At 50.2% G+C, this 13,226-nt stretch overlaps 1 protein-coding gene across 1 annotated transcript; it reads left to right on the plus strand.

Annotated features, from left to right (window-relative positions):
* Positions 1-4,799: 4,799 nt before the first annotated feature.
* CRX (cone-rod homeobox) lies at positions 4,800-8,034 on the plus strand (the record flags this gene model as incomplete). The annotated part of the gene is made up of 3 exons (XM_080645432.1): positions 4,800-4,916; positions 5,545-5,696; positions 7,387-8,034. The coding sequence occupies exons 1-3, from the start codon at positions 4,817-4,819 to the stop codon at positions 8,032-8,034; spliced, it is 900 nt and encodes a 299-aa protein (XP_080501558.1). The 5' UTR covers positions 4,800-4,816.
* Between the last annotated feature and the right edge of the window lie 5,192 nt (positions 8,035-13,226).

Genomic DNA, 13,226 nt, shown 5'->3' on the forward strand with positions numbered 1-13,226 from the left:
GTGACCTTGAGAATGGGCAGAACCACCTCAGCCTCAGTTCTCTCATTTGAGAATTGGACATCCGAGCTCCTGGGGTGGTGGTGAGTGTCCTAAGAGGCCGCGTAGCTTGGCGATCGGGTGGGCACAGGCTCAGGGGACAGGCGCTGGCTCAGCTCTGGCTCTGCCACTGACGTGTGAGACGGGACTGGGCTCTCCTCTGAGCCTCGGTTTCTCCCTCTGCGAAGTGGGATGATAACGCAGTTTTCATTGGATTATTGTTCCCAAGACCTTGTTCCGAGGCCCTGGCTGCAGTGTCCGAGCAGTTGGGCACCCCAACTGGAGGTCGCCTGGTTGTGGCTGCCTGACCTGGGGGGCCCTTCCTCCCCATCCTCAGGCTCAGTTTCCCCGCCTGTAGAATAGGATGATCTCCGTGAGTCCCCACAAGATGGGCACGAGCCTCCAGCTAGGAGCCTGGACCCAGTGGCTGCTGAACCCCAGGAGCCCCGAGCACCCACAGGGGGGTCCCCAGGGCAGGGACAACGGTCTCTCTCTCCCTACTCTTTGGGATCCTGAAACATCATGGCCTTGAAGTTCACCCGGCAGGCTGGTCACCGGGCTGCTGCCAGGCTCGTGGAAGTTCTAACAAAAGGCGAACGTTGCTGTCTGAGCTGCTTCAGGCCAGACACACAGCCTCCGGCCAAGTGGCAGCGGAGGGAAGCAGCCCTGACGTCCTGAGAGCATCGGCTGCCTCATTGCCAAAACCAGAGTCTTCGATGCGTGTCCACTATTATTTTTGTTGTTATTAATTTTTTGAAAATTTTATGTAGCAGGGGTCCTCAAACTTTTTAAACAGGGGGCCAGTTCACTGTCCCTCAGACCGTTGGAGGGCCGGACTATAGTTTAAAAAAAACCCCTATGAACAAATTCCTATGCGCACTGCGGGCCCGGGACGAGTCGGCTGCTAAGCAGGACAGGCAGCGGCACCCAGCAGGCCGGATAAATGTCCTCGGCGGGCCGCATGTGGCCCGCGGGCTGTAGTTTGAGGACCCCTGGACTAGAGAAAGAAGAGGGGAGATAGGAAGAGAGAGGAACATGAATTTTGTTGTTACACTTATTTATATATATATAGATTGATTGATTTCAGAGAGGAAGGAAGAGGGAGAGATAGATAGAAACATCAATGTTGAGAGAGAATCAATGGTTGGCTGCCTCCTGCACACCCCACATTGCAGATCGAGCCCCAAACCCAGGCCTGTGCCCTGACCGGGAATCAAACCGTGACCTCTTGGTTCATAGGTCCATGCTCAACCACTGAGCCATGCCGGCCGGGTAGTTCCACTTAGTTATGCATTCATTGGTTGATTCTTGTACGTGCTCTGACCGGGATTCGAAGCCACAACCTTGGCATATCAGGTCGGCACTCTAACCACTGAACTACCGGGCCAGGGCTTGTTGTTATTACTCTTTGCTCAAATCTTGTCTGCTGTCTGAGGAGTGGGCAAACCCTACATCCTGGAGGTCATTATCATTATCAGCTGCTTGATGGGGAGGGAGGCTAACATTCCCTACCCATTGGATGGAATCAGCCAGGGAGAGAATCCCAGGCTTTCCGGAAGGCCAGCCGCTGGCACAATAACCCGGTGAGGATTCCAGGGCAAAGACACCAAAAGTGGATGCTCTTGTTCTAGGCCCATCAAATTGTCCGGAGCCGGACATGTTCACGATTCTCCCTGTTTCCACTCTCTCCGGAGGTTCCGATGGAACATCATTGCTCTCTGGAGAAGAGAGAGAGGACACCGGGAAGCTGGCGGGGCGGGGTTGGGGGGTGGCTGGGAGAACAGGGACGTCAGGAATTCTCCAGGAATCCCAGGGCCCCACACCCAGCCTGGGCGAGTCCTGGCACCTGAGCCTGCAGATGTTCTTACCTGTAAAATGGGGACATCCTAGTAATACAGGTTGTGCTGAGGAGTCAGTGACATCTCCATGGAGAAGGCTTGGGTGTGAGGGATCTACGGCTGTGTAACAAACTGCCTCCAAACTTGGAAGCTCAAGACGGTCCAGGTTTATGATGTCCCACAGTTTCTGAGGGACAAGAGTCCAGGAGCAGTGGGACTGCCTGGTTCTGGCTCAGGCGACTCAGGCCGCCGTGTTCAGAGCTCCCCCAGGACTGCATGTTTGAGGGCTTGACTGGGGGCTCATTCCCATGGCCGTTGGCAGGAGGCCTCGGTTCCTGGCTGCACAGACCTCCCCACAGGATGGCTTCAGGAAGAGAGACAGCCGGAAGTCGCGCTGTCATTTCTGTGACAGCCTGCTGGTTGCACACGTCAGTCCTGCTCAGTGGGAAGGACTGTTCGAGCATGTGAAGACCAGGGTGAAGATGATTGGGCGCTGCTAGGACACCCATAGAGCCTTATGATTAATGTTGCTGCTTCTGCTGTTACTGTTATCAGCACCGAGCCTCTCCAGGACCTTCCCGTCGGGTCCTACGTAGTCTTAGTCCCCGTTCCCCCTTGATTACTCCTTCTAGTCACACTGGACACCTTGTTTCTTCTCCAAGAAAGAGACCCAATCCCAGCCTCCAGGCCTTTGCGCCTGCTGTTCCCTCTGCCTGGCAAAGCCTGGGCCCTGAGGTCTGGCCATGGCTGGCACGGAGTCCTTCCCTTGGCAGCTCCAAGGTCACTCCCTTACTGAGAGGTCTTCCCTGATCTGAATTAGATGCCTTGCTCTCACCCACACCCTGCCATTGTGATATCATCCCGGTTTAATTTTCCTCGGAGTTCTTGAAACTCTGAAAGCATTTTGATTTTCTGGGGGAAAAAATCGACTTCCTTGTTCACTGCCCATTTCTCTGACGGGAACCTGGAAGTTCACTCCCCTGAGAGCAGAGAGGCTGTGTGTCTTGTTGCATCCCTCATGGTGAATGCACTTGCTTTTCCAATGTTTATTGGGGTGCTCGCTTCGGCAGCACATACACTAAAATTGGAACGAAACAGAGAAGATTAGCATGGCCCCTGCGCAAGGATGACACGCAAATTCATGAAGCGTTCCATATTTAAAAAATATATACTTATCGGGGGTGCTGGGAACACAGCAGGGACGGAAATATATCTCGTCCCTGCACTCGGGTAGTTGACAGAGTTGGGGGAGACAGAACGTATGTGTGTTCTACTTAATACGTGCAAAGTCCTGAGCAACAGGAGAGAAATGAGCCTGTGTGTGTGTGTGTGTGTGTGTGTGTGTGTGTGTGTGTGTGTGTGTGAGAGAGAGAGAAAGAGAGAGAGAGAGAGAGAGAGAGAGAGCAACTGAGGGTGTGGGGTGGCCTCCCTGGGAAGTTATATCTGAGCTGGAACGAGAGGAGGAGGGGTTCGCTGCTGAGGGGACTTTGAACTGGGGACAGGCATTCCTGGCTCAGGGAACAGCACGCGCGGTCCCTGGGAAGCTGCGAGGTAACCTTAACGAGGGCAATAAAGGCCCATGGAAGGGTCTCATGTTTTTTTTCTTTCTTTTCTTTTGTTGTTGTTGTTTTTAGAGTTTATGGTTGCTTTTATTTTGAAAAGGTTACATGTATAAATTAGTTAAAAAGTTATCCAGCCCTGGCCGGTGGCTCAATGGGTTGGAGCATTGTCCTGTACACGGAAAGGTTGCAGATTTGATTCCTGGTCAGAGCACACACCTAAGTTGTGGGTTCGATCCCTGGTCGGGGGCCATATGGAAGGCAACTGATGGATGTTTCTCTCTGAAATCGATAAAAATATAATTTTTAAAAATATTTTTAGATTTCAGAGAGGAAGGGAGAGGGACAGAGAGAGAGAAACATCAATGAGAAGAGAGAGGGTCATTGATCGGCAGCTTCCTGCATGTCCCCCACTGGGGATCAAGCCTGCAACCCAGGCATGTGCCCTGACTGGGAATCGAACCATGACCCCCTGGTTCATAGGTTCATAGGTTGATGCTCAACCACTGAGCCACGCTGGCTGGGGGGAAGAAGAGCTTTTATTTGTTGTTGTTGTTAATCCTCACCCGAGGATATTTTTGTCCACTGATTTTTAGACAGAGTGGAAGGGAGGGAGGGAGGGGGAGAGAGAGAGAAACATTGATGAGAGAGAGACACATCCATTGGTTGCCTCCCACACATGCCCCAACCAGGGCTGGGGAGCCAACCTACAACCCTTGGGTGCACAAGGCCAATGCTCTAACCACTTAGCACACCAGCCAGGACACCAGTATTTTTTAAAATTTATTTTAGACAGAGGAAAGGAGAGAGAAAGAAACATGGATCGGTTGCCTCCTACATGTGCCCTAACTGGGGATCAGCCCAAAACCTGAGTATGTGCCCTGATTAGAAATGGAACCCCCAAACCTTTTGTTGTATAGGATGATGCTCCAACCAACCGAGCCACACCAGCCAGGGTTCAGTGAAACTTTGGGATCCTTAGCAGCAGGTCATTTTTAAAAAAATATTATTTTATTGATTTTTTACAGAGAGGAAGGGAGAAGGATAGAGAGTTAGAAACACTGATGTAGAGAGAAACATCAATCAGCTGCCTCGTGCACACCTCCTACTGGGGATGTCCCTGCAGCCAAGGTACATGCCCTTGACCGGAATTGAACCTGGGACCATTCAGTCTGCAGGCTGACGCTCTATCCACTGAGCAAAACTGGTTAGGGCAGCAGGTCATTTTTATAGAGGGGAAACTGAGGCACAGAGGCAAAGAGACTGAGGCAGGATTTGAACCCAAGCCTTCCTGTCACCACAAGGTAGGAAGGGAGCGTTTGAGCCCTGTCTGACCCTTCTCTTGCAGGCCCACTCACCTGGGCCCCAGTGTCTGCGAAGATCATGATGGCGTATATGAACCCGGGGCCCCACTATTCCGTCAACGCCTTGGCTCTGAGTGGCCCCAGTGTGGATCTGATGCACCAGGCTGTGTCTTACCCGAGTGAGTACAGCCCTTCTCCCCGACACCTGCCCTGGCCCCCTCTTTGGGGGCCTCTGGGGTCCCTTGCCCTCAGGAAGATGATGGCCACCCACAGGGGTGACATCAGGGCCATACGCAAATGCAAACACTATTCCATGCGGCTTGGAGGGAAGCATATGGACATTCCTAGGATGTAGGACAGCTGTTCCTTCTGGGGTGGGGGAGCGGGGAGCGATCTGGACCGGGGACCCAGTGGGATTCCAATCCATTAGGGAAGTGAGCTCTCCATTTTTTGGTGGCATTATTTGTTAGCTGGGCTTTTTTCCCCCATTAAATTGAACATTACGGACCTTGATAGGCTAGAAAAGGTTGGATATCCACAATGTTATGTCTTAGTGCCTAAGGAATTTTGGAAAGGGGACAAAAAAATAAATCCATACACCTCCTTGCGAGGCTAAAGCCAGTTCTCCTCGGGGTGAGGCATGAGCCCCAATATGGCAGGCCAAAGGGGCTCCATTCCCAGGGGCAGAGGGAGGTCTAGAAGGTCAGGGCAGATGAACACCCACGCACCCTCAGGGCCTCACACTGGCTGAAGAAGAGAATGGGAGGCCCGGTCACCTGAGAGCTCCATTGTCCCGCCCCCCACAAGGTGCTCCAAGAAAGCAGCGGCGGGAGCGGACCACCTTCACCCGGAGCCAGTTGGAGGAGCTGGAGGCCCTGTTTGCCAAGACCCAGTACCCGGATGTGTACGCCCGCGAGGAGGTGGCCCTGAAAATCAATCTGCCTGAGTCCAGGGTTCAGGTGGGATTTCTGTTCCCTGGGCCCCTCCCAGCTCTTCCTGGGACCCAGAGTGAGGGGAGGAAGGAGAGGTCCCAGAGTGACCACCACCGTCATAAATGGCCCTAAAGTCCTCACCCCATCACTGGCCTTGTCTCTCCCACTCCTACACTTCTCACTCCACTCCAGCCACTGGTTCCTCCTCTAACATGCCTGCAAGCACACTCTTGCCTCAGAACCTTTGCACTCTCTTTTCCCTCTCCCTGGAATGGCTATTCCCCATCACCTGTTCAAGATCTTTACCAGCCAATCAAGTCACCATGTCAGTCAATGAGACCTATACCAATGGTCAGATTTAAAGTTGCAATCTTTCCCACCCCCCAACTCTACTGCTCCCCGTTATGCTGCTCAATTAGTTCTTCTATAGTATTTATCACCTTCTAAAATACTATGCTATTTCCTGGCTTACAGTTTATAATCTGTCTCTCTCAGCTAGAATGTCAGCTTCACTGATGTAGAAGATGGTTAGTGCATGTTTATTAACTGATTGAATGGATGAATATATATGTGTGTGTTTGTATGATTGTATGTATGTACACATGATTGGATGGATATGTGTGTATGTATGTACAGTTATATGTATATCTGTGTGACTGTATGTACACATTAGATGGATGAATGTATTTATGTGCATATGAATGACTGGATGGATGGATATATGTGTGTTTGTATGAACATATCCTATATAATAAAAGCCTAATATGCTAAGTGTATGGTCAACCTGTTGGCCGTTCAACCAATCAAAGCATAATATGCTAATGATATGCTAAGGCTGCTCAACTGCTTGCTATGACATGCACTGACCACCAGGTGGGCAGACAGTCGACTGGTTGACCAGTTGCTATGATGATGTGCACTGACGACCAGGGGCAGATGCTCTGACCAGTAGGTTAGCTTACTGCTGGGGTCCGGCCAATTGGGACTGAGTGAGATGGGCCGAACATGCCCTGGATCTCTTCCACGGTCCCTCCCCAGCTGGCCAACCTCCTGTGTTTCTCCCTGGCTCCGATCATGCACTGGTGGGGTCCCTCAGCCTGGCCTGTGCCCTCTTGCAATCTGGGGCCCCTTGAGGGATGTTGGAGGGCCAATTTTGGCTCGATCCCACAGTAGGAGTGCCGCTCAGCCAGAAGCCGGGGAACTGTTAGAGATTTGAGAAACTTTAGGAAACCTATAAGTAAACACAATCTGTGGATCCTGTTTGAATCCTGATTTTAGTAAACCAACAGTAAATTACTTTTGAGAAAGTTGGGGCAATTTGAAACTTGATCTGTCTAGCATGGTGGCTAGCATGGTCCCGCCTCCGCAGCATGCTAAGGATGTCCGACTGACAGCTTAGGCCTGCTTGGGAATCAGTAGGACATCCCCCGAGGGCTCCCAGCCAGTGAGAGGGCGCAGGCCAGGCTGAGGGAGCCCCCTCCCCCAGTGCATGAATTTCATGCACTGGGCCTCTAGTATATGTTTAATTGTATGTATGAATGGCTGGCTGGCTGGCTGGCTGGATGGATGAATGGATGGAGTGGCCCATATTTGACTGCAAAGTGAAGAGGTGTGACTCTGGCATGTCTCACCAATAAGCAGCATCATTCCTGAGAACCATGAGGGCCTCGTCCCCACTCACACCCGCTCCCCGCCACACTCTCCTCTTACCCCCCAGGTTTGGTTCAAGAACCGCAGGGCTAAGTGCAGACAGCAGCGGCAGCAGCAGAAACAGCAGCAGCAGCCCCCAGGGGCACAAGCCAAAGCTCGTCCTGCCAAGAGGAAGGCAGGCACATCCCCAAGGCCCTCCACTGATGTCTGTCCAGACCCCCTGGGCATCTCAGATTCCTACAGCCCCCCTCTGCCTGGCCCCTCAGGCTCCCCCACCACGGCAGTGGCCACTGTGTCCATTTGGAGTCCAGCCTCAGAGTCCCCTTTGCCCGAGGCCCAGAGGGCTGGGCTAGTGGCCTCAGGGCCTTCTCTGACCTCAGCACCCTATGCCATGACCTACGCCCCAGCCTCTGCTTTCTGCTCTTCCCCCTCAGCCTATGGGTCTCCCAGTTCCTTCTTCAGTGGCCTGGATCCCTACCTTTCTCCCATGGTGCCCCAGTTAGGGGGCCCGGCTCTCAGCCCGCTTTCTGGCCCCTCCATGGGACCCTCCCTGGCTCAGTCGCCCACCTCCCTGTCAGGCCAGAGCTATGGCGCTTACAGCCCTATGGACAGCTTGGAATTCAAGGACCCTACAGGCACCTGGAAATTTGCCTACAACCCCATGGATCCTCTGGACTACAAAGATCAGAGTGCCTGGAAGTTTCAGATCTTATAGAAGCGACTTCTCCACCTCTTGTTTAAGTCTCCTCCCTGAAGCTTAGGTACTTGGACGGCAGCTCTGAGAAAGCAGCAGGAGCCAGCCATCCTGCCAAAGGTTGTGGCCACTTTGACTTCCTGAGCAGCTTAACACAACACAGTCCACCCCTTTCCTCCCTGGGAGAGGGGCTCCTTCAGCAGGGCTCAGTAATTTTCTCAACCCAGCATGATCTCACACCGATTCTAATTGGCATTTTCAAACACGAGCCCCAGACTCCAGAAACTGGCACTGAGAACTTGCCCCGAGATGAAATGAAGCCAAACTCGCAGTTGATTTGGGGGTAATGTTTAGGTGGGAACCAAGATGCCCTTGAACAAACCAGTAGGGAGGCTCGATTCCCTAACTTTCCATTTTAGATTCTTCTTTAGCACATGGCTAGAGATCCTTCTAGAATTTCCAAAGACAGACTTTAAGAGGTCCCATCGTGGAACCTTAGGCCAATTATACAGTTAAATCAAGAACATGTATTTGGCGATTATAACCAACTTCACAAATGACAGTTACATGGTAGGTACAGGGGGCTGTTTGCTATGTATCTAGTATCTATTTCTTAGTTTCTTCTTAAAGATACTTCATCGTTCAGTCATTCATTCATTCGGACATTGGGAATGGACACATTTGGTAGGAGAATGGAAGGCAAGTTGCCTGCTCCATGTCTATATTTTTTCCTTTTGTTGTAGGGTTGTCTAAAGGTGAAGTTCACCCAAACATGGGAGGAACTGGGGTAGTTTCCAGGGGTGGACCAGCTCTAGTTGTGGGTATTTCATAGAGAAAAAGAGGTGGACAGGCTTCCCGACCTATAAATACACAAAAGTTGGGGTGGGTGAGAACCGGATTGTGGGACTGGACAGCAGTGCTTGGCCTGAGGATGTTTCCCTGGGGCAACACCCTATTTCTTTCAATATAATTTGACCCACAGCAAAGAAAACAGCACTGTGAGAATTTTAGGAAAGAGTCGGGCATTTTGACACTCTTGGAAGTTTGATGCTTTGGCCTCTTCCTCCTCATCTGACTTCTTTCATTTCTGGCTTGGGGGAGGCAGGAGCCAGGAGCCTGTCACTAGTGGGTTTCACCAAGTACACGGTGAAAGAGAGTGGGGTGGGAAGGCAGTGGTATGATGGTAGATGGCTAACAACTTGCTCTCCAGGAAGAGGAAGAGCCCTGATTTGTAGTGTTTGCCAATTTCTGTGGTGTAAATACTCCCACTATGGCTGAGTTCAAGGCACAAATCTGAGGTCACTGAACTCAGAGTTGGGAAGATACATGTGTAATCTGTGCTCATGACCTGGTAGGAACTGGCTCCAGGCCCCTAGAGCAGGAAGAGGTATCAGGAGGAAGCCACAGGGTGAAAAGAGGCTGGGAGGCATCAGATGATTTTTCTGGGTTCAGGCCAAGAGAGGTCCCTAACCCTGAACCCCCAAGGAGCACAGTGTGATCACTAGAGCCCACAGAAATGTTTTACTCAACACAACACTTGGTCATCTCTGTGGGCCTGAGCCCTGCTGGGCTCTGTGACATTAAACCAGGAGAGACTAGAATCCAGAGTGGGACACCGATAAGCAGAGGAGGACGGCACATGTTGGGGTGACAAAATTCACAGGGGAGGGTGTGGCAGAGGCAACATTGACCAGAATGCAGTATTAGTAATCATTTTGTAGACACTCCCACGCTCTGTGCAGGAGGCTGGGATCTCGGGTGTAAACGACTGAGTTCCCCATCCATGGGGAAGGTGTGTCTGTGCAAACAATTCAAAGGCAGCATGATAAGAGGGTCTGGGAAGGGCTTGATGGATGGACATGATGTTCTGAAGGAGGCTGGAGGGAAACAGAGGCTGGGGACACATGGATCCCTATCTTGGGGTCTTCCAAGACTTCTCAAGGAGTTGGAAAGAGTCAGGATAGATTCGTTCAGGAGGTTCCTGGGATAGCCTCTGGTTCTCCTGTTGTCGATGTCAAAGGATCTACTTTCCAAAACTGGGAAGAGTGACAAGGCAAGTGGGGACAGAAGGAAGGGACCCCAGGCCCTCTGTCCTCCCCTTTCCCACTCCCCGGAACTCTAGATTCCCCCTTCCCTGGCCCCTCGCAGAGTGAAAATGATTAAAATGTTGAATCCCACTTAAAGTCTGGGTGATTTTTTAAATTTCTATGGAAGGGCAGGCCGAAAAGGTAGAAACAGGGATTGCTCTGTCCATTCCCTCTCCCCCCACCTTCTGTCTCTGGGGGCACGGGCCCATCCACGCGCTTCCTTCGTCTTTTCCTTGCCACGTCCCTAAGGCCAGTGAGGCAGGAACATGGGCTCCAGATAACCAGCTTCCACCTGCCAGGGCCTCGCTGGACCTCCCCTGTTTCCTGCCTCAGTGGCCCAGGGAATGAAGCCCTCCCCATCAACCTCTGTGGCTTCATCCTACACCTTTCTCCTTCCATCTCTTATTCTTGGGTCACTTTTGCTTCCCACCATTTCTCTCCAATCTCTTCTTTTCTCTCTCTCACTTCATCTGGACTGTCTCCCAGGCTCCCCAGTCTGTTTCTTTTTGCTGTATTTTTGTCTTTTTCCTTCTTTCTCCTTCTTCTCATCCCCTTTGCCTCTGCCTTTCTGTTTCTCTACCTCTGTCACCCTTTCTGTTTCTGTCTCTCTCAAGTTCTAAGTCCCATGTGGGTTGAACACAGGATTGATGGGGATGAGACAGACTGCTGGTCACATGACCTTGGGTGATTCATTTTTCCCAGCCAGTTTCCCCACATGGGGCATTGAGAAGACCTACTTTGAGAGAATTCAATGAGATTATTATATTAAGTAGGTGGTCCTGAAGACTGGTCCAATATATATTCATTCCTTTTTGTGGTTAAAATACACATCCCGTAAAATTTACCATTTTTTTAAAAATATATTTTATTGATTTTTTACAGAGAGGAAGGGAGAGGGATAGAGAGTTAGAAACATCGATGAGAGAGAAACATCGATCAGCTGCCTCCTGCACGCCTCCCACGTACCCGCAACCAAGGTACGTGCCCCTGACAGGAATCGAACCTGGGACCCTTCAGTCCGCAGGCCGACGCTCTATCCACCGAGCCAAACCGGTTTCGGCAAATTTGCCATTTTGAAGTGTGCCATTCAGTGGTATTAAGTACATTCACAGAAGAAGCCAGACACAAAAGGCTACATATTGTAGGATTCCATTTATATGAAATGTCCAGAACAGGCAAATCCATAGAAATGAAAAGCAGATTAGTGGTTGCCTGGGGCTGCGGGGAGAGGGAGGGGAGGGACTGCTTAATGGGTATGAGACTTCCATATGGGTGACAAAAAAGGTCTGAAATAAGATAGTGACCCAGTAATTCCACTCCTAAGTTATACCCCAAAGAACTGAAAACAGGTATTCAAACAAAAACGTGTACAGACAAAAAATATATGGAAACAACCCAACTGTCAATCGACAATGAATGAACAAATGTGGTAGATCCAGACAATGGAATATTATTCAGTCTCTAAAAGAAATTCTGCCCTGGTCGGTGTTGCTAAGTGGTTAGAGAGTTGGCTTGTGCATTGAAGGGCCTTGGGTTTGATTCCTGGTCAAGGACATATACCTGGGTTGCAGGTTTGGAAGGCAACCAACCCATGTGTCTCTCTCACAGTGATGTTTCTCTCTCTTTCCCTCTCCCCCTCCCTCCCACCCTTCCTCTCTTCCACTCTCTCTAAAAATCAATGGGGGTGGGAAGGAGAAGAAATGAAGCCCTGACACCTGTTACAACATGGATAGATCTTGAAAACATAATGCTAAATGTTTATCTTTCCTCCCTTTTTATTGAATTTATTGGGGTGACACTGACTAACAAAATTATACAGGTTTCAGGTGTGCGATTCTACAACACATCAACTGTAAACTGAATTGTGTGTTCACCACCCCAAGTCAAGTCTAAATGGTTATCTTAACCTGACTTTTTTTTTTTTAACTGAACTTGTACTTGCGCCATTCATGGCAGCTTCATGCATAATGGCCTCAAACTGGAGACCACCCAAATGTCCATCCACAGGCAAGTGGATAAACAAACTGAGGTACATCCAGGCAATGGAATATTCCTCACCAATGAAAAGCTATGAACTGGCCAACAGAACAACATGGTGAATAGAACAATAGTGAGGGAAAGACTCCAGGCTCAAAGCAGTCCATACCCTGTGATTCCACATCCATGAAATTCTAGAAAAGGAGGAGCTTCAGTGGCAGGGAGCAAACAGTGGTTGCTGGGAGCTGGGGATCAGCAGGCAGGAGTCACCACATGGGAATCTTTGGGGGCTAGAAATGTCCTATAACTTGATTATGGTGGTGGTTCCATGACTATCTGCAACTGCCCAAACTCACCAAGCTGTATGCTTCAAATGGGTGGATTTTGTTTTTATTTTATTTTTAATATATTTTTTTATAGATTTCAGAGAGGAAGGGAGAGGGAGAGAGATAGAAACATCAATGATGAGAGAGAATCATTGATTGGCTGCCTCCTGCACATCCCCCACTGGGGATCGAGCCTGCAACCCGGGCATGTGCCCTGACTGGGAATTAAACCGTGACCTCCTGGTTTCATAGGTCAATGCTCAAACACTGAGCCACACCGGCTGGGCGAATGGGTGGATTGTATAGTATATATAGTACTTCTCAATAAATCGATGGAAAAGAAAAGAAAGAAAGCTAGTTTGGCTCAGTAGATAGAGTGTCAGCCTGTGGACGAAAGGGTCCCAGGTTCGATTCCAGTCAAGGGCACATGCCCAAGTTTCGGGCTCGATTTCCAATGGGGGGCATGCAGGAGGTAATTGATCAATGATTCTCTCTCATCACTGATGTTTCTATCTCTCTCCCTCTCTCCCTCTCCTTTCCTCTCTGAAACCAATAAAAATATATTTAAAAACAAAAAGGAAAAAAAGAAAAGAAAAATGTACTGAGCTATTTTCCAGACACAGGTGAAAGCCAATCCTAAACCCTAATCCTCAGAACAACCCACCAGACATATGCTGTTAAATTCACATGTATGTTCTCATCATCCCCATTTCCCAGATGAGAAACCGAGGCAGAGGCAGGTTAGGTAGGTAACCTGCCCAAAGTCCACAACTAGGAAGACGTAGAACTGGGGTTTCTGTGTATCTTGTTGGGATGTAGCCCT

Source organism: Plecotus auritus (genome assembly GCF_963455305.1).
Source record: "Plecotus auritus genome assembly, chromosome: 10".
Lineage (NCBI taxonomy): Eukaryota > Metazoa > Chordata > Mammalia > Chiroptera > Vespertilionidae > Plecotus > Plecotus auritus.